This window comes from Etheostoma cragini, chromosome 20 (genome assembly GCF_013103735.1).
Source record: "Etheostoma cragini isolate CJK2018 chromosome 20, CSU_Ecrag_1.0, whole genome shotgun sequence".
Taxonomy (NCBI): domain Eukaryota; kingdom Metazoa; phylum Chordata; class Actinopteri; order Perciformes; family Percidae; genus Etheostoma; species Etheostoma cragini.
In genome coordinates, this window is record NC_048426.1 from 7,649,199 (window position 1) to 7,672,411 (window position 23,213).

The following is a 23,213-nucleotide window of genomic DNA, read 5'->3' on the forward strand; positions in this document are numbered from 1 at the left end:
CCGACGCTGCCTATAGATATCCTTATCATCAGAAAGATCATTTGCAATAATATGGCCCAAATATGTAATCTCAGTGCATTTTGTAAGAGTTAATTGTTTTAGTTCTGTCTCTTTTCAACAGGAGGGTGATCGACTGGCGTTCAGTGAACTTGGGGTGACAGTTCACAAACAAGAATTTGTCCCATTCCTTTTAAACTTTTTGAGAGAGCAGAGCAGTCAAGCACTGACCCACGGTCCTGCCACGCCAGCCAAGACCCCCAGCCGCCCCAGACCTGCTGTACAGACTCAGGACTTTAGTGACAGGAGAGGTTGTAGGTCTGGTGGTTCTCGGAGTGCCAGCCGAGTCCAGCTGTTTTCTCCTGCTTCCTCAGTGTCCCCTGGATCTGAGTGGGATGCTGCTGGTCAGTCAGGGTCCCAGTCTGCCTTCAGCAGTCCCTCCTTTCCTACAGGATGGAGCCCTGCCTCCAGGCCTTCAGGCTCTGAGCGCCGGCCTGGCCAAAGGATCAGTCTTGGGGACTACATGGTTTCTCCTCCTGACCTCCACAACATCTCCAACTCCCAGTCACAGAAGGGCCGCAAGAGAAGTGGTGGCAGCACGGCAGCGGGGGGACAAGGGAAACATGGAGGATGGCGTGGAGGACATCACAGTGATGAGATTGGACGATGGGAAAGCGGTGGGAGGAGGTCAGGTAGAGGAGGAGGGGGGAACAGTAGGATAAGCGAGCAGGTTTCGCCTCCATCTGTGGGGCAGCTCAACTTCAACAACTTGGAGGACTTTCCTCCTGTTGGGTCATCACCCATTTCACCTGCGTGAGTCCACACAATTCTTAGTTTAACAAAAGTCAACGCTGATTCTATCATTGCTTTCTAGATTTGTCTAACAACTTTCATTATCCTTCAGGGCATCTAAACCATCTAGAAGAATAAATCCAACACCAGTCGGTGCAGAGCGGCCACATTCCAAACCAAAGACCTGCTTCACCTCCACCCCGTTTAGTGAATCTTCTAGTCCCTCGTTAGTTGTGGAGGCGCTTGAGGGCTCAACGACCGTGGGCAGTCCTCTAAGCCTGCAGGAAGAGAGGGAACTACTAAAGAGGGAAAAGTAAGTGCACATGGAGAATAATTCTACTTATTCTACTTACTAAACCCGTTTAAGGAGTAAAAGAAAAGGTCACACTACATTGTATAGTTGTATACTTTTGACCTGGACTGTGGTACATGCCTTTTACTCTTTGCCATTCTACATTGTAGATGGGTAAGGCCTTGCTGTCTTACACAGGGATTTGTAGAAATGTAAACTAGATTTTGTAATTAATATTGTGTAAGCTCATTTGCATAATTGTATTCTTTAACCTATGTCTACATATATGAAATAATAACAATATCTAATTTCTTTATGTTCTCTTTTTTTTGATCAATAATAGCCTCTGCTGTTTTTGGCTCCTCTGCAGAGTCACTTGCTCTTCACCCCAGTTTATCTCTGCTGTCTTGTCTTGTTTTTAGGACCAAGCGAGCTCAGCAGGTCGGCTCTCCTCTAGCGTCCTCTCTGGACCCTTGCACCCCCACCAAGTCAGGTCATAGGATGGGATCTAAAGTTACACCCGACCTGCAGACACCCTCTCCTGAACCATCTAAAGTCACCTTCTCTTTGGAACTGGATCTCCTGGCAGAGCTGTACTGTACCTGCATCTCTGGTAAGTGAACACAAGGTGGTGCTTATGTGTGTGTGAACAAAAGTTTAAATTAAATGTATTTTAAAATGTCACCTCTTAAGATAAATTTACCGAGACTAAGGCGAAAATACATCAAACAATGTAAATAATCAAGCAGTCAGACCTAAAACATAAACATCATAATATACTTGGAATTAACTTGGCTTTAAGAGTAAGTAGACAAATGTAAGTTATTTTAAATATCTCCGAACTTTAAGAAAATAGGTTTGTTTTTGTTATCGTATCTTACAGAAAACCTTGTGCCAAACATTTTCCTGGAGCTTTTCTTTGTGGTGCAGTTGCTAACGTCTCGGTCACCTCAGACTCACGATGATGAACAAGAAAGTTTGTGTGCGGTCAATTCAGGTGTGTAATAAGTTTGTATGTCTCTTTAGTCCTATAACATAAATATATTAGGATCTTTTAACTTTCTTTTTAAATCGGAAATGGGATTGAACCCCTTCATTTTACATTTTCAGAAGTTCTGGAGAGATGCTACCTGAAACAAATTCACAACTGTGTGTATTTTGCAGTGAAGGTTCTGGAGAATCAGTTTCAGTGAGTAGCTTAATATTGCGTGTCATGGGTTTTCCAAGATTTTCTCCTTCTTTACTAACAGGGATTTATAAACACACCTACCTAATAAAGTGATACTGCTGAGTTAATTCCTAGCTATGTTTTCTGGTCAGGTTGGTAGCTCATTTGGACAAGTGTACCTCGCGTCTGCTGGCAGAGAACGACAGGGTGGGGTCTTTCTCTCCAGATCTCAGGGACCGTCTGACTCAGGCACAGGACGGAAGCACAGCCAAGGTAACAAAGATGTACTGTATTGTACTGCTATAAATGCTTAGTAATACACCATGTTGTTTCTAAGACAACACCTGTTTTAATTGTTTGAGATTGTTTTATTACATTTGTATTAATGTTTAATAAATATCATAGATGCCACTTCCTTCACTTATTACAGCATTTGTTTTAAGTCGGCTGTAAATACCGTACTGGGTCTTGTTTGGTTAATATGTTTTTATACTTCCCTCTGTTCCAGCTCTCTCCTTCCGTTTCCACTTTCATCCACTCAGTCCCATTCCAGCCTGCTACTGACAACCGGTCCAACTTCGGGAGTGACAAGGCCTTCCACACCTTTAAAAAACAAAGGTATACAACAGTTTCTTTTTTTTGCATAGCTGCCCTCTTGCAGATCAAGTAAAATTTCTAGATTTAAGGTTCATGATTACAAACTGCACTTCAAGAAACTTGAATTAGCTGAATTAGACTTTATTGTCACTTTTGCATTTGATGTTTTGGCTTATTTCCCAGAGATGTTTTTTATGAGGTGTTACGAGAATGGGAGGACTTTCACATGGAACCGGGGTGGAACTTTGATGTAGCTCTTGGCAGTAGGATAAGGCAAGTCCTATTCAACTTTTACATTTTTAGCTTGTGGATCAGGTGTAATTTAAATATTAACATCTAATCCATCTATCTGACCATTTTCTGTTTTAGAGGAATGATGAGTCAACTAACCTCTGCGGGAAACCATTCCCATTTTGCTCGTCTGTTCCTGAAGCAGCTTGTTCAGGTAGACTGTGGCACCTCATTCACACCTACGCTATAGATCAGAAATACGTCTTATTTATATACATATTGACTTTAATCGACAGTGATAACATTTCTCCTTTAAACAGACAAGTGGCATAATTCACACAGTTGGCACAATAAATCTGCCTATGTTTATTTTTCCAGATGTTTAAAGGCCCTCGAGTGAACAGCTCTCCTGGGGATACTCCCGATGCTGACCTGCTAGGCATGCTGGGAGCTGACAGCCTGGGGCGTCTGAAACGTCTTGAGGAGCGTCTCATTCAACCTCATGGAGTTGTTGGCCCCTGTCCTCCTCCATCCTTCCCTGGTCACCAGGAGTTCTTCAGGGATTTCCTGCAGACAGCTAGCTGGTAAGCACACACCAACAATTACAATATTTCTTATATAAAATATAACATTGACACCTAGCATTAAAACATTGAATTTATTTCAGATCTACCTAACCTGACAATCCAGTTAGGGTGCAATCTCACTTTTTATAAAAGGTGTGGCTATGTTATAAGATTTTTTTTATCCCCTAATTATTAATAATCCAAAACTGCGTTCATAATATCCCATTATGTCCTTTTCATAATAGCAATAGTTTTACTTTGAATTTTTCATGTCCCTTTTTAACCAAATTAAACGTATTTGTTGACAAAAGTGAAAAGCTTTTAGTGTCTGCTGTCTGTCTGTGTTCTAACATGTCTTACATGTTGTTTGCCAGCTGCCAGCTAAACCAGCACTTACAGGACAGCCTGTGTCAGCAGCTCCTCCAGCTGGACGAGGTGTCCATCCTGAGCCCTGCTGCGTCCATCGGGGAGGTAGAGGAGGAGGGAGATGGGGACATGGAGCGGCAGGTATATTCTCAGAGCTAGACAAAGGGATGTTATTGCCATGTCAGTGTCACTGATTTTTGCTTCGAGTCCCGTCTCAGTTTGGATCAAGCTAGTTTTACAGTAGGCAAAAGATTTTAGCATGGATAGTCTGTCGAATCACAACATGTCACAATCAGAAAAGGCAAATCGGACCAACTTGGTGTTAATTGTATACTGTAAACCTTTTGTCTCTCCATTCATCCACGTCATCAGGATGAGAAGCAGCGGTTCACCTCCGTTCTGCTCCTCGCTCGTCTTCTAGCTAAGTTTCTGGGACTGATTTCCTTTCTGCCTTACCAAACATCTGAGAGACAATCCAGAGAGATACAGGAGACGGCATTGGCCCTGCGCAGCAAGGTGAGGGGTTAAAAAAAACATGTAAACTACTTCTTGTGTAAAAGGCAAACTTCAGAAACTAAAGGGTTGTTTTCCTCCAAGTGGGTGAGTTGTACCTCAATAAGGAAATTCATTTTTTCTGCTAGGCATTTCATTTCATTTCATAAAAACAATCTCTTGACCCCTCAGAGTGTCCCAGTGTTGGATGTGTGTGCTGTGCTGAGTAACAGCATGAAAAGGAGGCGCACCATCCTGACTGTGCCCTGGCTGGTGGAGTTCCTCTCCATGCTGGACTTTATTGGTCCTCTGCTCCTCTGCTATAGAACTGTGTTGGGAAAACTGCTTCTCCTGTACAGGTCAGTCTCTATTTCTGACATTCTTGTTAAAGAAGAGACAGCTATTGTAAAATGCCAAATAAACATACTTTTGGTAGTACACACAGTTCACTTAAACACACAGATCCCTTTCTATGCATATTCTTGACCTAATGTGGCAATTAATCCCTTTTCTGATTAATCGTGTTCATTATCTTACAAGTTCCAGTTAAATAGCTTAAGGTTGTTTTTTTCCCCTTAGAATGTGAAAATATAAAGTATCCCTTTTTAATACACTAACTAACCTGGCCTTGTCTAAAGAACCGTATATAAATAAACACTTCTTTCTTTTCTTTCTGAAAGCACTGACTTGGAAGTTGCTTTTGATAAAAGCGTCAGCTAAATGAAATGTAATGCAATGTAATGTTTTGTTGTTGTTGGACCTCTTGTTCCCTTCTTAAAAATATTATGTTAAACATTACGTTTGTTTGCATATAGGAGAATGTTGCTGGGCAGATGTGGAGAAGTGTGTTACCTGAACAAGCTACTAATAGTGTCTGTGTTGGGTTGGCTTTTCCAGGTGAGACACGACTGCTTAATATTATTTGTTTTTGTATATAATGAGTAGTAAACCACAACCGAGTCCAATTCAAAAAACCTAGGGCGCAAATTAGTGTTTCTCAGAAAGTCATATTTATTTTTACTTACCAGTTATATGTAATTGAATTTGGTGTTTTTTTTTTTTTTAACTTATGTAGATCCCAGTAATTCCTGAGGACATTTTCTTCACCAATGAGTTCACTGAGGTGGCCAGGCTGGAGGAGGACATCACGAGTGCTGTGGGGCTTGTAAGTGAAATACTGTTGTTAGTATTAGTATTATTAGTATTATTATTATTATTATTCAAGTAGCTGTTTGTCCATGAATTGACCACTGCTGTTTTTTCATTTATAGTGAGATTTCTCTTGTCATTTTGTAGGACTGCATTCCCCTGGTGGATCAGCAGCTTCTCTATACATGTTGTCCGTTTCTTGGTGAGTGGAACATGAAAAAACATATTTTGTGCCCCCTCAGTGATTAAGGGCACCTTTTTAAGTGTGGTGACATTGTTTTGTGCAGAAGAGATAGAATGTTGTTAATCAGGAGCCAGATATCTTAGATTACATTTAGCCTATATATGTTCACCACAAATGGACCACAAAGCGACGTGCACTTGTTCAAGCTGTGTGTCGATGTTCTGCCTCGTTTTTATCGGTGCAGGTGAGTTCCGTAAGCTCCTAGCTGCATTTGTGTCAGGAAGCGCAGCCAAGAGTGGAGGAATTATCCGCAAGATCACTCCCACATCTGCCGAGCTCAGGGATACGCCAACTGCCAACCGGTCTCAGCAGAAACTACAGGTGGGTCAACTGGAGATGAATTTAAATGAGGATGCCATTTAATTGCCTGTGTGTGAGCATTTAAACCAATCACTTAAATATGCCAGGTGGACCTCGAGCAAGCCTTCTTTCACAACCAGCCTCCGTCGCTGCGTCGCACCGTGGAGTTTGTAGCTGAGAGAGTTGGATCCAACGCCGTCAAGCATATGAAGTTAGTTTTCTTTATTTTACTTTAATCAGCCCTCGGAATAGCAGTTCATCAGCCTGTTACTTTGGTTGGTTGCCTACCTAAGAGGCTAGTTACTGCTTAACAGTCCAAATTTACCAGCACTTAGGTGGTTGGTGGTGTGAATTCACCACTCTGTGTAGATGTATGTGTATCCAAGCACAAATTTTGACATAAACATAATTGATCTGTACATAATGTAAGTGATTTTTGTCTATGTATCTTTGTGTGTTCATGTCTATTTGGGGATCCTCAACAGGGCCACACTAGTGAGTGAGTTGGTGGAACGAGGTGAAAAGATGCTGAGAGAAGGACTGAAGTCACCAAACTCAAATCCTTCAAAACTAAATGACTCCATCTGTGCTCAGCTGTGTGTCGCTGGATTGGAGGCCCTGGCAAAAGCCACTGGGTACGACAACTTCCTTTATAGGCAGCCAGTGTCACTGTTTCCTCCTCTAAGACCATACATATTAGTACCAGCTCCTTTTAATGGACATTCTTTTTTAATTACATGAAAATGTTCCTTCCTTTTCAAACATCATAAGCATTTCTATTCTGTGTAGTAATCTCAACGTGGTTTTGCAGATTTTGCAGTGAGAAGAGTCCTGAGGCGATACGAATTCTGCTCCCAGATGAGACCTCCCCTGCTGTAAGTCCTGTAAAGAAATCTTTTAAAATCTTTTAACAGGAAGAAAAAACACAATAGAAACTTGTGTACGTTTTTTCATGTTTTATTACTCACTATCTCTGCAGGTCCTGACCACATCTGAAAACATCACCAAACGTCTTGCAACAGAAAAAGCCTGCAGCTGGCTCTCCGCCAACATCACAGGTAGCTACTTAATGCAGCACGCTTGTGTTTTTGCATGTTAACTGTATTAAAGAAAAATTATGTACATGCCAACACACAAACAATAATCTGTTTAAAGGACTGAGCCTTAAAGGTCTCCTTGCTACTAAGAGCCTGTAACAGAACAGCATTATAGATGAAAATGGAAGTCGCTTTGCTTTAGCTAAATGACATGTAATGTAATTTTTTCTCACCATTAGCTCTGATAAGACGAGAGTGGAAGAGCAGGTATGATCGCGTGCTGAAGGCTGTGGGTAGCCCAGTGGCTCCAGACTCGAGGGATGTGGAGGGGGCTGTGCTTGAGCTGGTCACCCAGGAGCAGTTGACTACTCCCAAGAGGAAACAAGGAAGTGAGAGAATGAGATTCTGCCCTCCACACTGCAACCACAGTGCTCCACTCCCCTCTGACATCATCATTGAGATGAAGGTATGCCTGCATGAGAGGAAATACGTACAGAATTGCACAGAACTTCACTTGAGTAGGTATTCTGCAAAATAGCGTCTTTGGTTTTTAGTTTGAGTTTTGGCGTTGAATTCTTCCTTTATCTTGACATTGGGGAAAGGACATTAAAAAAATAATAAAAATATCAAAGAATAAACTTTACTTCTCACTAAGTAAAAGGGAATGATGTCTGTCTTGAATTTCAATACAGGAGTTACTGAGCATTGCAGTCGGCCCAAGGACCGACGAGGAGCTGCTGAGCGGGTCTCAGCTCAAAACGCTGCTGCAGAGAGTGGGAGACACACTGGCCTGCAGAAAGGTACATCAAACACACGAGTGAAGAAAACAACATTTTTGGGGATTGGGCTTTAGTGATTTTTTATTTTTGTTGTTGCCAGTATTCATCACACTCTTCTTTTCTCATCACTTAGTTCTCAACTGTGGTGTCTGAGCAGATGCTACTGAACTCTACCGTCCTACTGGCCTGCAAACTGGGTAAGAGTGGGTGTGAATGATGAGCCTCTTAATAACAGGGAACTGTCTTTATGACATGCAAGGTGTCCACTGTTTAACTGTGAACTGGTTAATAGCAACACAAAATGTAGCTGAGGTACTGTGTAACAGACCTGAGTCCCTGTTGTGTGCGTCTGCTCAGTGTCTGCGGAGCTACCCATACTGTCTCTGTCACGGTGCAGTGGAGGTGATGGGGTTGTTGTGGGTCCTGGTTCAGGATCAGAGCCTCCTGTCAGAGTGCTGCTCGAGCAGCTTGCTGAGCTGTGGGAGGGAGACTGCTGTTCCTCAGCCCCCCTCCACCTGCTCTTCACCCCACTCACTGTCACAGCTGTGCTGAAGGCCAGCGACACTGAGGTACGTCTACCACTGCTGTTATGATTGATATATGGGTATAAGGACTTTGAAAAGCGCTTTATAAATGCTATGTATTATTATTAATGATGCATCACCTTCTACCTTTTATACTGGATGTCAATAGGATATTCCCCTCAAATACCTCACTACATACTAGAGGGCTCTCTGTAGACCCTGCAAGCATTACAGATCAACAACTTAAAGCAGCAGTAGCCAAATGTCATATTACTAATTAAAAATGGAACAGAACACAAAATTATTGAATCTTCTGTGTACAAAGCACAATTTATGTAACCTGAATGGTTGTAAACAGATAATTGGGATTCTTTAAAAAGTGGTCTGTTGTAGTTATGGCATGTTTGCACTGGATTTATTTAACAGTCTTTCTTAAAGTAGCATTTTCTTCCAATAAAGGAAGCCGCACAGTATGCTAGTTTTGTAGGAACTAGGGTTATAGAAATGTGGCCCTAAAACTGCAGCTACCTCTACATATTATAGGTTTTTATATCCTGAATTGTTAAAGTAAATATTAGCTTTTCTGTCACTTTTTGTTTGTTGAGATACGTTTTTTTCTTAATTTTCTGCAGATTTCAAACATTCTTTATTTGTAAGATAGGTAAGATAAGTTACATTTATTTGTGTCAGTTTGACAACTGATAGTATAGAGACAGACAGAATGGAAGGATAAAAACAGATGTTTGATGACATTTTTTGTTAAATTGAACTCTGTCTCCTAACCTTTTTGCAATGCATTCATTTTATTTTCTTAGTGGAACAACTACCTGTTCCTGGTTAGAAAGCTGGTTGACAGGGGATTATTGAGCGAGGAAGAGGTCATATCTCATTGGAAGAAGATAACAAACTTGACCTTGCCAGCGGTGAGGATTCACATCATCTTGTATTCCTTGGAAATAATTTCCAAGCCATTTGACCTCTTATTGCTCACTTAATTTTTCTGTCAATTCTGTGTAATTTCAGGAGCTGATAGAGAATTTCCTACTGCAGTCAGAGAGTATCAAACCCCCCTTGCCTCTGGTTGAATTGCAGAGCCACATGGACATGCTGCAGGTCTCACAACAAACTGTAGATGGAGCTACATGACAACAATGATACTACCCAGATTCTCCGGCATCTTTTCTGTGATCCCCATAGTGTTTTATGTCATATCTGTCAGTGTGTGTTCAGGAGAGAGACAACTTCTTGTTGTTGACCATGTTTTGATTTTTGCCACTGCACAGCCCATCAAAGCTGTTCCACAGTCAGTCTCTGCACAGTCTTTGTAAGCTTAAGACTTTTGTTCTTCACCTGTAAAGAGACAGCAGCCTTTCATGAATCCCTCTGCTCTTTTGCTAAGGTGCCGGTGGGAACCAGAGAGCCCTGCCAGTCACAAGTAGCTAGGGGACCACACCATCTCACACTTTTTAGATCTGTAAACTTTCCTGCAATCAAACCTGGTAGTGTTTGTGTCTGAAGGGAACTACTAGTACAGTAGATGAAACATTTCAAACATTCAAGACAACCACAGCAGATAATTGGCAAAGACAGAAGGGTCAACATCCCACTGCCAAGGATTCAAACTGAGTAACTTCCATGTTATCCTAAAAACCTTGACTTGTTGAAACACAATTATGTTCCCAATTTTTTTTTTTACTTGTAAGATTCCAGCACACAAGCCTTAGTTTGTCAAGAAACACGTCTTACTAAAAATGGACTGAACAATTAGATATTCTTTGTTGGTTTTTAGACTCAGAGAAATAAAATGTCTGTATTTTAGTATAGCACTTTCACACATTGCCTTTGACTACCACTACTAGTGATTGCATGTTTTATTTCATAAATGCAACACTGCATTTGTGATTGTTTTTAGTTCATGTTGAACGAGAGCTGTATTCCCTGATGCTTTTTTAAATTGAAATATTTTTTATGTTGCCACAAAAATATTAATAAAGATGCATTCTGGTTTTTAATGATTATTGTCTGTTGTGTTATCCTTGTCATACAGATTTTATTACTTCATAATGGCTAGAAAGAAAAATGTTATGCAATCTAGCCATCAGTCCATTACTTGTTTTCACAGGATTTACACTTGAGTCGTCATCTTGTTCATAAAGATAACATTGTAATTAAATAGTAAGACAATATGTAGATGTATGTATGTACATGTGTAACGTTAGATATGTGTAAACGTCAATATGAAAGGAAGTTTCCTAGCTTAGTTAGTCAATTAGTAATTGAGACCACCACCTAAGTTATACTATTATAACATGCCATCCACGGACCTTTCTTTATATACTACTATCTCATGACAAAGCTATTAATATAATACAGCAGTCCATTACAAAAGTATTTGAAATACGTAGTAGTAGGAGGAGTATCCAGCAGCATCTCCCCTCCCTTTCTGTTCAGCAGGAAGTTTAACTTCTTCAGTTGGGAGTAGTTAATACGGAGCGGGCGGTTAAACTGTTGGGTATAACCCACAACCAGCCTGTAGAGATGACTTGAACAACAGATGGCAGGACAGTTTTGTTCCCGGTCTCAAAGCTTTTTTGGACTAGCTAATATGCAAGAAGACTCAAAATGCTCAGACGGTAACTGGTATTTTACACCAGCTTTACACCAGAGTTAGTCAACTGTTGAGTTGTGCTACATGTAAAGGCATCATGGCAAACGTTAAAGTTGCCATTCGAGTCCGCCCTCTCACCGCAAGGTAAGTTCTAACGTTAATCTATAACAGTTAGCTAACGTTAATTAAAGTAGTGCTTATTAAACGACTTAGCTAATACATGGAAATTGTAAGAGCTGACTTTATTGTAGTTGCATCCACCTTTCACTTAAAATCAGAACTGTTGTTGTCAGTCAAGGGATTTTCGCTGCTGTTTAATGCTAAATACATAAAACAATATGCGTCTCATGTTGCCTTTTGTATAAACGTGAGCACTAGCTAGTTTGTTTTAACGTTACCGAAGTCATAACAGAAACGAACGTTAGAAACCACAGTTAGCTAGCTAAAAACGTTTGCAGTGGTGCACATGGTGGATGATGACAACTGTGGCTGTCACTAGTGTTGTCTGACTAAGCACCTTGTTTGTAGTATAAGTGACTGTGGTGCTGAGTACTAAAAATACATAAAACGTGAGCTAGTTAAGGTTTAAAATGTCTCACTGCAGCCAATTATCTTCACACAACAACTAAGGTAAAAGGTGTATAATTAGACATTTATTGTCATGTATTCAAAACACTCTTGCTGTCTCTATGTGTAACTGCCCCTATTAAAGTAAATAAATTAAACACCAGAGCTTAGTTTTATCTCAAGATTTCAAGAAACCCCAATTACCCCAGTTATTCACCCCTTAACACCTATTTTTTTCCTTTTTATCCAATTAGCTTTAAGGTTAATATTTCTGCCTTATGATATGGTAAACTGAATACCTGTGGGTTATGTATGGGTGGTCAGACACAACAAGCCTTTTGAAAATTGTTTATCAACAAAAAAAACAATATTGAAAATAAATATTAGTTGCAGCCCTAACTATTACACATTGTATTATTGTATCATACATAGTATATTGTGTGTCAGCTTGCTCCAGCTGTTTTATTGAAGCTAAAGGATGTTTACACTCCATATGTTCAACCCACAACTCCATGTTTTACATGGCTGCACCTTTCCATTAAATGGAACTACTCTGGATGTTTTGTGCATCATTTCATACAACCCCCCCCCGTAATTTATCCTGACATTGGGGAAATTTGGGATATCCACTAACAGTGAATATAGACTTATTTATTTAAATGTCTACAAAGTTTGCTTGCACAGAATAAGTTTGTAACAAATAGCCCACTGCTGTCACTGTAAAAGTGGTAAATTTCACAAGATGAAACAGGAAAGAAGATTTATGTCACTTTGTTATTCAGGCTTGTACTTTATAATTCCTTTTCACAATTTTTTTCTTTTGTTGTTTAGATAATTAACTTTTTAAGCCATTCTTCTATGTAAACATGTTTAGTGTTAACTCATTTGCTCATTTTACTTTAAGCTTTTCCTTTTGTTTAGTGAGAGACATTAATGGAAAAGTCCCCCCCCCGTTTTACAATGCTGTGAAATCTGCTGTTTAAGTAGCAGAACAACACAGGGAGGTTGTAAAGTTGCTTTGCTTTACTGGAGCTCCCCTTACATTAACAGGCAAAGTGCTACAACATGCTGAATAACAGTTACTCCAGATCTTGGTATATAGTACATATAAAGTCTATGGTAGTACATTGAATTAAATTGAACTCCTGGAGAATGTTTTGAGGGGTGCATAATCTGAAAGGCCACTACAGTACCATAACAAAGCATTATTCAGGCTATGGAGGGCTGGACAATGAGTCTTTTAACCAACCTTCCTGGTATTTTGCATATCAATAGAATTTCTTATACATTATGTTCACTGTCATGCAAATCTCTGCTTCCTAATTTCTGGTTCTGTCAGTCTCACTTCCCTCTGCTCTTTTCTATTTTTTTAAGTCAAAGATGTATTTCCTTACTTTAATAGTATGAACCTGCTTGTGATGGAGATAACGTTATCAGCAGCCTGGTCAACTGCATTCTTCATTCGGCCAGGCACAGAAGTGTGTTGCCCATTGTTTTAGGATTTAGTGCGCCCCCCTGAAAATGCAAGAAGCCACTCGCATGTGCAAAAAACATGTCAGCTTGATTGTGTAATTGCTCGTCTCGGGTCGGTATCAACACACATTTTTATGAGCTTTACTTTTTTCCACCACCAACCTCCTCTACTTCATGCTACTTAGAGCCTGACATTGAAGGTTGGTGGTTTTGGGTTGGGCCACTGCAGGGGTTGGCAAAATGAGTCCTCCATGGTGAAGCACAGGGAGAGCTGACCCACCACAGAGACGAAGCGTTTTCACTACAGACAGCATGAGACCATCATTATCGCTCTTGGAGATCAAAATTCTCTCAGCTCCATGTTGTGATTGCCTTCGTTTTCGTGTATGTTGCATCAGATGTGCTTGGTCCCGCTGCTAAAGCACACATAGTCGAGCTGACCTGGTTTTCAACAAATGCGACAACACACTTTGCTCCCATTTGTGTATACACACACACACACACACACACACACACACACACACACACACACACACACAACTTGTGCATGCTCTGAACTGGATGGAAACAGCCCAAGACGTCTCAACAGAGGAAGTCTCTGGCGTATGTGAGGGTCTGTTTTCATTTGAATCTGAAGCTGGTCAGTGGCAATTTCATGGATCACACACACACAAAAATTCATTGTATTAACTGTCATGTGACAGCCTCAAGTCAAGTCGCCAAAATCAGTCTGGACACCCTCTCCATTACATCTGCATCGGCCAAAAAGAGGATTTTCAACCTATTTGAATCAGTCTGGAGGGTGTTGAATCCAAAGTGAAACCTTTGTTAAATCTGTGGTCGTTTTGCATTTGGAATGGGAGACACTGATCAATACTGATAGTGGCCATTAAATCCTCTCTTCTCTATTGGAGGCATGTCTTAATATTTTCTCTCCGGTTTGTTCTCTCTCACTTCGCATAAACATTCACATTTCTTTACGCTTCCAAATATGGGTGTTTACAGAGTTGACTGGAACAATCGTTGTCTTCTTGCTCACAGGGAGAGTGCGGATGGAGGAAGGCTAGCAGTTCAGGTGGAGGACAAGCTTGTGAGCATAACAAATGTAAAGGTGAGTGTTTTTGGTGTGAAAATATTCACACTGCTGCACAATTATATCCAATATTATTATTAGTTGTGTGTCCATTTGTAGGGAAGACAGGGTGAATTGGGAGTAGTGTGTAGAGGGTATCTATCACAGCAACAGGATGTTTACAGCCTTGGATCTGTCTTTTCCTGCTTGATGTCTGTTGTTTATTATATGTGTTGAGCTCACACATACACATGGATTGAGATACCCCTCCTGTTAAATACATGCACTCTGACACTTAGCACACTCTGTGTTTGAAGGCTGTGGCTTGTAGATGCAAAGGTAAAGATTGTTGAGGATCATACATCTAAAATGTTTATCTCTTATGTAGTGCAAACATGCAAAAAGTTAAATAAATTCAGCTTTCAACAAATTTTAAAAGTCACATTTAGTTAAAACATTATAACTAGTCACGTAAAGTACATGAAGACCTTTTGTTGATCAAATTTCTAGTTCCAGATCTGCCCCTTTGGTTTACATTTGGTGACGTATAGAGAGAATTAGAGTGGGGGAGGAGAAAATCTGTTACAAATGATGTGATGGAGACAAGCCACACTTGGACTCCCTCTGCCATTGAAAAGGATCAAGACTCCACGGTTCTTGCGGGTCTCATGGGAATAATTATTTATGGAAAGTGGGACAGTTTTGGAAGATCTGAGACGGAAAGAAAAAAGGGAGGATTTTAAAAGACAATAAAGCTAAGCAAAGACAGCACGTACTACAAGCTATAAAGAGCTACTGAACTAGAGTAAACGTTAGAAAAAGACTAAGGGTAATGTTTTCCAACTATTCAGTGTCTCCCAACTTGATTTAGTTGTAAATGTGTCCTTATCAGGGGTTTGGAGCCAGCATTGCTCTTGGCTAATCTCTTACTACAAGGCCATTGTTGAATTTGATACATTTGCTGAGGGGTTAAACAATCATGCTTTCAGACAAGCCAATTGCTGTGAACAAAAGTGATATCCAGAGTTTAGTGTTGCCTAATGCTGCAGTTACATATATGGTTAATCATTTGGATGATGCTTTAGATAATTGACTGCTTGGTTTGAAGTACAAAAGTGACTAAAGGACCCTTTTCACAGCCCTCTCCGTAATGGGAACCCACCACTGAAGTGTCCTTGAGCAAGACATTTAACTTTTACCAGCGCCGACAAGGCTGTTTTTGCAACTAAACCTGCTCTTGCCAAATGTTAACATGATACCCACTACATCACACTGGAATCGGATAGGAACACAAAATCTCACATGCCAAAAATGAAAGGTACATTTCATGTTCTGATGTCATCCTTCAGAATGAAAGAGAAAAGGCTTAACATTCTTGGCACTGTTAAATAAGAGTTATGCAACTCAATACTCTGACACCAATAATATGATGGTAAACACGTACTATATACATAGGTTGCTCTAAATAACTGGTGCGCACAGATAATCCCTTTTTAATGTTTTCAAATATTTTTTAAATTAAAGCTGTTTAACCATGCTAAAATATTTTAATAAACACTGAATAGTTATATAATATATAACTGTTATGTTGGAACAATGTTTTGTTTTATTATTTTATTTGTTTTTGATTTTATTATTTATTTATTATTAACTGGTATTTGTTGCCTTATAGTATTATAATAATATATTACCTAGCTCTATTAAGACATTTACCTCCAAAAACAAATTGCAGCTAAAAAACATGTTGCAAAAAATACAGTGCTAACAAACTTGAATCATTTCTTCTATAGGCAAATAATTTGAGTAAGTTTTAGGTAAAGTGGGCACACTTGAAGAGCTTTACAACCCTGTATAAAAAAAACATTCCTGGAGAACCTTAAATGTCAAAAATTGAAAATTACAGCATAGGTATCAGAGGGCTTATTTCCCCTCAAAGTCCGGTGCTCCCAGTGAGAACAATTGCGTTCTCCAGGTTGAAAGCAGTGATTTAGAAGAAACGTTTAGATGCTCTACTGTTTTTCCAGTGTAGCTGTTGTGTCTGGGCAAGCCCTAATGCTGATGTGCTGTCTTTCCTCAGTTCAGGGTCCACCCACAGTAAGCACAAAGGTGTTTATTTACCTTTAATGCAGTGAGCTGATTAAAGTACTGAATGAGGAGTGAATGCGTTGCTAATGAATGGAAACAACTTGCATGCAATTCCCCTCCATAGCAGTCCCACACAACCAAAAGCTATACTACCTGGCTTTTTATCGCTAGGATCTTTTTTTTTTTTTTTTTAATTACTCCTTTTTTCTGCTTTGCTCATTTGTTATTATTGTTTTAAATGTAAGCATGTTTTATTTTTATACATTTTAGTATGCATTTAATTAGCTGTTAAGTATTGAAAGACAAATTCATTAATTTTTTGTACTTACCAAATTAAGTATTTGTACTGTATTGTTGATTGCTATTGGTTCACATCAAATGAAAAAGAGAATGGGGGGGGAAAGTAATCCTTTTGTACTTTACTCTTCTGTTTTCCTCCCTGAAGCTGGATGGACGTACAGACGGTGCTGTAGATTCGAGGGAGAAGCTTCTGGAGTATTGTTTTGACTACTGCTACTGGTCGGTGGACCCTGCAGAGCCTCACTATGCCTCGCAGGAGGAGGTAATGACCTAACTCCTTCACTAAATGTGTCTATTCAGCTTCTAGCCTTACTCTATATAAGGTAGTATTCCAATGATCACCAAATAATCACTAATCTGGTAGAGCGGGCGCACATATACTTTGGGGATTTTGCGTTGACGCAGAGGTCTGGTGTTTTAGTCCAACCTTTGGTGATTTCCTGCATGTCTTCCCCCCCGTTCTTACCTAGGTGTCCTATCAAAAAAGGCAGAAAAGCCCCAAAAATAATCTTAAAAAAAAGATTACTGATCTACTACACTATTCCAATATTTTTTCCATTTGCATTAGAGGCCGACCGATAAGGATTTTTAAGGCCGATACGATACAAATATTTGGTCCTTTAAAAATCCGATATTCCAATTTATCAGTTGATATATATTTAAAAACAAAAATTGATAAACGCGTAACAAAACAAATTTCCCTAACATTTATTTGTAGTTATTAATACGTTCTCACTAAAATAGTATGATAATATTGTTTTATTGTCACAACACAACAGAAGAACACCCAAACATATTAAAGTTCTGATAAATAAAACGTATAAAAATACAAACTTTAGTCTTTGAACAAAAACACAATAACAAAAAAATGATCAGTGTTGCCAACAGGGATATTGTAGAGCGCCCTCTGGTGGACAGACTATACAACGCCACCACACATGGTTGACCGTCCGTTTTCATTTTATTTTTTAAATATTCATTTATCAGAATCATTTATTTATCATTAGAAATGATTCTGATGAATGAATATTTAATATTACTTGTGCAGCAGTACCTAAAGATTTGTCTAGTTTTCGTGCCATGTTATATGTTTTTGTGTGGAGACCAAGTACGTGCTGATCCAGGCTTTTGGCCACAAGTTGACAATGGGCAAAACAACCTCTGTACCAAGAAAAAAAGCCCAGAGGAAACGCTGTCCTTGTAAGACGAACCACAATGGTGTGTGTGTTGTGTGTTGTGTGTTGTCTATGTTTTTACACAGATGGCCACTCGGGGAATATGATATCAGCTCCATCTGTTACCCAGAAGTCTGTTTGCCTCAGACATGGCATTACTAGAGTCATCTCTCTTTTCATGTCCGGGCTTTGATTGGGCGATTAGATATCTTTGTGTTGTTTTGATTATGGGGTGTTGCAGGAACTTGAGACAGGCTCCACATCAAGAGAAATTGGTCCCCAAGTCTATTTCAGGAAAGCTCTCCGAAACCTGTTCTTTTTTTCTTGTTTTTAGATACGTTCTCTCAGTAATTTGTATTTATGTTTTTCAGTAGTTTTCTGAGTTTTCATTGTTTAGCGCAAAAGCTGCTCCATTACTGTTACAGTCACTTTTTCTGTCCTCTGGCATTCCCTCGCTGCCCGTCCTCCTCTTGTCAGAGCTGCCTTTGTATGTGTTTGAGAAAGACCGTGCTGTGATGACAGCCTACACACTGCGCAGAGTAACAGACAACACAGCATTTCTTTTAAACCTCCTTTTCGTTTCTCTCTCTGGCTCTGCTCTGGTCGCCGCTGTCCTCAGCAGAATTATGTCCAGTCACAGTTGCCTGGTTGCCACAAGACATTCCTCTATTAACCCATGGTGGGCGAAAGGACACCAGCGAAGGACAGAGCTGCTGGATCTTATATTTGACCCCTCTTCCTGCACCAGTATCCAAAGGCTTGCCACTTTAACAAAGAATCATGTAGATGACCAAGCCAGCCGTTTACTGGTCACGTCACAGTTGAATATATTTGAATTAGGTCTTTCTGTGGTAGATGTAAAAAGCAGAATATGCTGTGTTTGTGTGTTAGGAAAGCAAGCCAGATTAATGGAGCACAGTGGCAGGTGGACACTATAAATCAAGAGCCATTCTAAATATTTTACCAAACAAATTGCTTTTTAGAACAGTGACGAGCCTGTCCATGTGGTGGATTTAGGAGGCAGATTTGCTGTCCACGTAACCGAAATCTTACAACAATGTTGGGACTTGATGTTAAATTTCCCACACTGTTGTGTCGCCTCATTTCACATTATAGCATTACATTTAGGCTCTCAAGTGAGGGTATGGATTTAGTTTATCTCTAATCTGGGATCCAACCACATACATTTTTAACACATTAATGAGTTGATGCTATATATATTATCTTTAAGCATGCTTTCCTCTTTTTAGAGCAGAAAGACTTGCTCTGAATTTGTCCGCACTATAGTCCCCATGAGACAGAGGCAATCTGAGCCAGTGGTGGAATGAGACAAGGGGATCTTAACTCTTGCTTTTCCAGTTCAGTGCTATCCCACCACACCCAGCAACCCTCAGAGACTGGCTGCCCAGCCCCTCCCCATTCCCGCACTGTACTGTCTGCTGCACATGTCCATGCATCACTGATAGTTTACGCCAGATACTTGTGAGGGTTTCCGTCCTTGTACACTGTTGAGAGAGTAGGCAGAAATGTGGTAGCTAACTTGTGGTGCCGATGTGGTTGCATACGTGTTTCTGAGTGCTCCCCACAAGTAAAAAGGTTTGTCTCACTGGATGGGAGGCTCAGTTTTGAAATTGTATCTGTGGGTCAAAAGAGTTTTTAAAAAACGGTTGAGCAGAGAGGAAGGAGAAGGGCTCAGTTAAGTGAGAAGAAGTAGGTTTTTGAAAGAGATCCATAATCCATAATGGGAGCCAGCTGTTGGGACTGTTTGTCTAAATGTTGCCTTTGTTTTGGGGCTAGATATTGAACTAATAAATAGATTTTCCACTATTTAATACAAAAAAAACCTCTGCTTGTTTATTGCTTCTGACAGTAAGAACCATGGGAGAGGAAAGGAAGCAAAAAGCAAAAGACTGAGATGGGGAATGGCAAGAGAAACTGATTAGGCACAAAGAGAGAGTGTAAATGTGAATTCCTTGGGTAATGGAGGAGCAGAAGTGGAGGACAGGAGGGGAAATGGGCGGGGGGTCCACTGTGCCGCTGCAGCCCCCAGCTCTCGCCTGCCAAACTCACAGCTGCTTCACTAAGTAATTTTTCACAGTAAAATTTCAGCGCAAAGACGTCACTGCTGAGAATTTGTCTCAGAGCACAATGCTGTTTTTCATTGCCAAAAGGAGGCGGCTTGCTGGGGTTTTTCCCCCCCTCTTTGCGTGTGTGTGTTTATGCTCTCACTGTTTCTAGGTCTGTGTGTCAGTGGTGCTGTAGACTAGAGAGAGAGAATAGCTTCTCTTTGTATCCTCCACACACATGTGTGCATTTACTCCCCCCTTAACACAGTCAGGTCCAGTTTAGCCTGGTTTTAATTAACCACAAACAGTTACCAAATAAACCCCATGCTGTCTACAAAGAAATAGGGAATCTAAGATATACGCTATAGGAATGCAGGACAAGCACCTTTGATTTATGTATGGACTTACTGCAAGGAGACTAAATGTGGTTGGGTGAATGTACATAACAAAAGGCGCATGCAACTACCTCTAAAAAAGAAGAGTACATTCTGAAAATTATAACTCTAACTGCAGACTGTCAATTGGCAATCTGGGTGTCAAAGTTAAATCTTTTGTTAACTGACTGATGAAGATGAAGATTGCTAAGGCCAAAATGGTCAAAATTAAATGATTGATTAATAATGTATTAACAACAACTTATAACAATTACTTATCCACCAGTAAATTGATGGTAAACGACAAAAAACAAGCACCAGATGGGAAAGGGTATTTTACAATAACTTTGAAATAGGGCTGCACGATTATGGCCAAAATGATAATCACGATTATTTTGATCAAAATTTTGATCGCGATTATTCTCACGATTATTTGTTGATTTTAAAAAAAAACATTTTTTTATCGTCACATAGTCTATTTATAACTGTGAGAGGGAGTATGATGGACGCTACTCACAGAGAGACGGCGACTCATTATGAACGGGTCCAGCACGGGTCAAACGGCGGAGACACACGTTGTGTGTATGAATTGTCTGTATCGTCACAGCACTGTATTTTTATAAACTATGATATTCTAGCCATTGATCACATTTCTGGCCCAGGTCCAGGTCCAGCAGCTCCGTCTCCCACGCTGTTACTCTGCCAACGGAAGTTAGTTGTGTTCAATAACTTCTTCTGTGTTCTTCGCCAAAACACTGGTACAGTGTTTGCCCCTCATACTTAACAATATACAACTGTGTTAATAAAAAATTTAAACTGTAGACAAATGTCAGAATTGTGGACCTGCGCTGTGTGGCGGGGCCGCAAGGAGAGTAAGAGGAAAGAGAGTAGAGGAGAGATTCAACACAGGCACGGCTTTACAGAAGAAATGGGTAATGTAACGCAAAATTAAACCATATCCATATAAACAGCATTGCAGCGCATACGAGGACATTAGCACCGGTGCGTCCTAGAGGAGCTAACAGCTAACAGACGCTACTAGCACCGACTAGCACTGGTTACTGCTGTTGACAAAATGTTGCGTTTACTGGTAAACTGGTAAACCTTGAGAACGACGTATAACCGACTGCCATCTGTTGAGTTTTCCTCCGATTACTCTGGCTGGCACATGATCACTATGGCTTTATGGAGCGGTAGACGGGCTATGCAAAAAAAACAGAGCGTTCTATGAAATGACGCTTTAAAAAAATAATCGCTCGATCATGCAAATTTGATCGTGGGAAGTCAAAATCGTGATCGCGATTAAAATTCGATTAATACTGCAGCTCTACTTTGAATGCACCAAAAGGCTGTCTGTGTTGTTTTTACGTTCCGGTGTTGGAATCCTCTACAGGGAAATACAGTCACACTTAACACCGCTTAACGTAAACTCTCAACATTTTAACCATTGTGTTAAATCCAGCTACTAGCTAACAGTAACGTAGCATCCCGTGCAGCGATGCTTCTGAAAAAAACATTTTCATTGTTATTTGTTCTTGTTCTTATGGTTTTCGTCAGAACCATTGCCCCATTGGGATCGCGTTTCGGTACCCAAACCTACTCAAATGATATCTAATAGTATAAGCATAGTAGTTTCTTCTAGAGAGCCCCCTGTTTCCATTTTATTCTCTTTCCTGTCCTGTGTTCGTCTCTTTCCCCACGGTCCTTCATTCCCATGTGTAGGGAGGCCTGAGTAATGAAGAACAGCCTAGCTGTCTGGCTTGCACATCTCTGTCTTTCTCTTCTCTCTCCTGCAGCCTCTCTGTCCTCCCATGCTTTTTTGACCTACAAATTTGTGGGTTGTTTAACTCCTGCCAGACAGCTTCCTCTCTGTCTCTTCTTTTTGCATGTGATTCTGTCTTGCTGTCTGTGTCCTCACTCCCTCCCTTACTGTGGTCCATTCTACAAATGTCCCCCTCTCTCACCTAGATTTCTAGCAAGGATTCAGGACAAGAATCTCCAGTGACATTTCTTTTCCGGTGTCTAAACAAAAGAATTCAGTTTTTGCTTGGGGCCCAGCTGTTTGTGTAACCCAGTTGGAAAGCATGGAATGGGAACCAAGCAACCCTCATGTCTTCTGCAGCTGTCCCGTCCTGGACAGGGAGTAGAGTGAGGGAAAGTATTTTACTAAAGTAGATAGCAGTTTTGTTTGTTTGACTGACCGTTTGGGAGAAAGTTGCATTTCCGTTTGCGCTTTTTTTTTTCGTTTGCAGTGTCAAGTCTTTCCATTGAGCTCAGAGGCGTCCTGTCCTCCCAGTGAGAGCGGTTGTAGAGGAAAAATAAATCTCGGTCCTCTTGGTTGCGTCAAACCTGGCATAAGCACTGAGAAGTTGAAGAAGTTTTTAAATGTGGCAAAGTGCTTCACATTGCTTGTCTGGCCTTTTGCCATCACCCTTGACGACGTCACACACACACACACACACACACACACACTTCACATAAATACTTCCCCAGGGTTTAGTGTAAAGCAAGGCCACATAAAACCAGACCAGCAATTGGCATTTTCCACAGCTAGTGATTACAGGACTGAACTCATTACACCCTTACTTTTTCACTCTTGTCAGTCTACATCATTCTGTCTTTGTCTTTCACTATTGTTGTTCTTTTTCAACATTTCTCACCCGCTTTGCTGCCACCCTCCACTATTTTTGTGTTACCAGGCCACCAACGAGGCTGCCACTTTTGGAAACAAGTGTTTCAAAACAAACATGCAACACAGTCTCTTTTTATCATGGTGCAAATCACTGACAAAAAACCCGTCTGTTTTTCAGAAGACCTAATTTTCCTGAAAGAGGTCTGGTTCAACTTAGTAAGACACACACGTGACATTTCAACTTTCCTTTTAATACAGTGGGTACGGAAAGTATTCAGACCCCTTTAAATTTTTCACTCTTTGTTTCATTGCAGCCATTTTCCAAAA

At 40.4% G+C, this 23,213-nt stretch overlaps 2 protein-coding genes across 3 annotated transcripts in view; both read left to right on the forward strand.

Annotated features, from left to right (window-relative positions):
- The window catches only part of cdan1 (codanin 1), an 11,215-nt gene extending 1,337 nt beyond the window's left edge, over window positions 1–9,878 (forward strand). The window contains exons 2-28 of one of the 2 annotated variants that reach the window (XM_034858553.1): window positions 122–810; window positions 902–1,102; window positions 1,504–1,694; window positions 1,965–2,078; window positions 2,192–2,270; window positions 2,402–2,522; window positions 2,758–2,867; window positions 3,030–3,119; window positions 3,216–3,291; window positions 3,456–3,661; window positions 4,018–4,150; window positions 4,382–4,525; window positions 4,694–4,860; window positions 5,317–5,398; window positions 5,577–5,666; window positions 5,798–5,852; window positions 6,079–6,215; window positions 6,302–6,405; window positions 6,680–6,829; window positions 7,006–7,069; window positions 7,174–7,252; window positions 7,471–7,697; window positions 7,924–8,031; window positions 8,144–8,207; window positions 8,368–8,579; window positions 9,350–9,457; window positions 9,558–9,878. In XM_034858553.1, the coding sequence (XP_034714444.1) occupies window positions 122–810; window positions 902–1,102; window positions 1,504–1,694; window positions 1,965–2,078; window positions 2,192–2,270; window positions 2,402–2,522; window positions 2,758–2,867; window positions 3,030–3,119; window positions 3,216–3,291; window positions 3,456–3,661; window positions 4,018–4,150; window positions 4,382–4,525; window positions 4,694–4,860; window positions 5,317–5,398; window positions 5,577–5,666; window positions 5,798–5,852; window positions 6,079–6,215; window positions 6,302–6,405; window positions 6,680–6,829; window positions 7,006–7,069; window positions 7,174–7,252; window positions 7,471–7,697; window positions 7,924–8,031; window positions 8,144–8,207; window positions 8,368–8,579; window positions 9,350–9,457; window positions 9,558–9,680 (3,924 nt within the window). In that variant the 3' untranslated portion in view covers window positions 9,681–9,878. Of the gene's footprint in view, window positions 1–121; window positions 811–901; window positions 1,103–1,503; window positions 1,695–1,964; window positions 2,079–2,191; window positions 2,271–2,401; window positions 2,523–2,757; window positions 2,868–3,029; window positions 3,120–3,215; window positions 3,292–3,455; window positions 3,662–4,017; window positions 4,151–4,381; window positions 4,526–4,693; window positions 4,861–5,316; window positions 5,399–5,576; window positions 5,667–5,797; window positions 5,853–6,078; window positions 6,216–6,301; window positions 6,406–6,679; window positions 6,830–7,002; window positions 7,070–7,173; window positions 7,253–7,470; window positions 7,698–7,923; window positions 8,032–8,143; window positions 8,208–8,367; window positions 8,580–9,349; window positions 9,458–9,557 lie in introns of both variants that reach the window. The other variant, XM_034858554.1, reaches the window with a different exon arrangement.
- Window positions 9,879–10,945: 1,067 nt separating this feature from the next.
- stard9 (StAR-related lipid transfer (START) domain containing 9) overlaps window positions 10,946–23,213 on the forward strand; it is a 34,389-nt gene continuing 22,121 nt past the window's right edge. Inside the window, exons 1-3 of the mRNA XM_034859140.1 lie at window positions 10,946–11,286; window positions 14,224–14,293; window positions 16,785–16,901. Coding sequence (XP_034715031.1) covers window positions 11,240–11,286; window positions 14,224–14,293; window positions 16,785–16,901 — 234 coding nt within the window. The 5' untranslated portion in view covers window positions 10,946–11,239. The remainder of the gene's footprint in view (window positions 11,287–14,223; window positions 14,294–16,784; window positions 16,902–23,213) is intronic.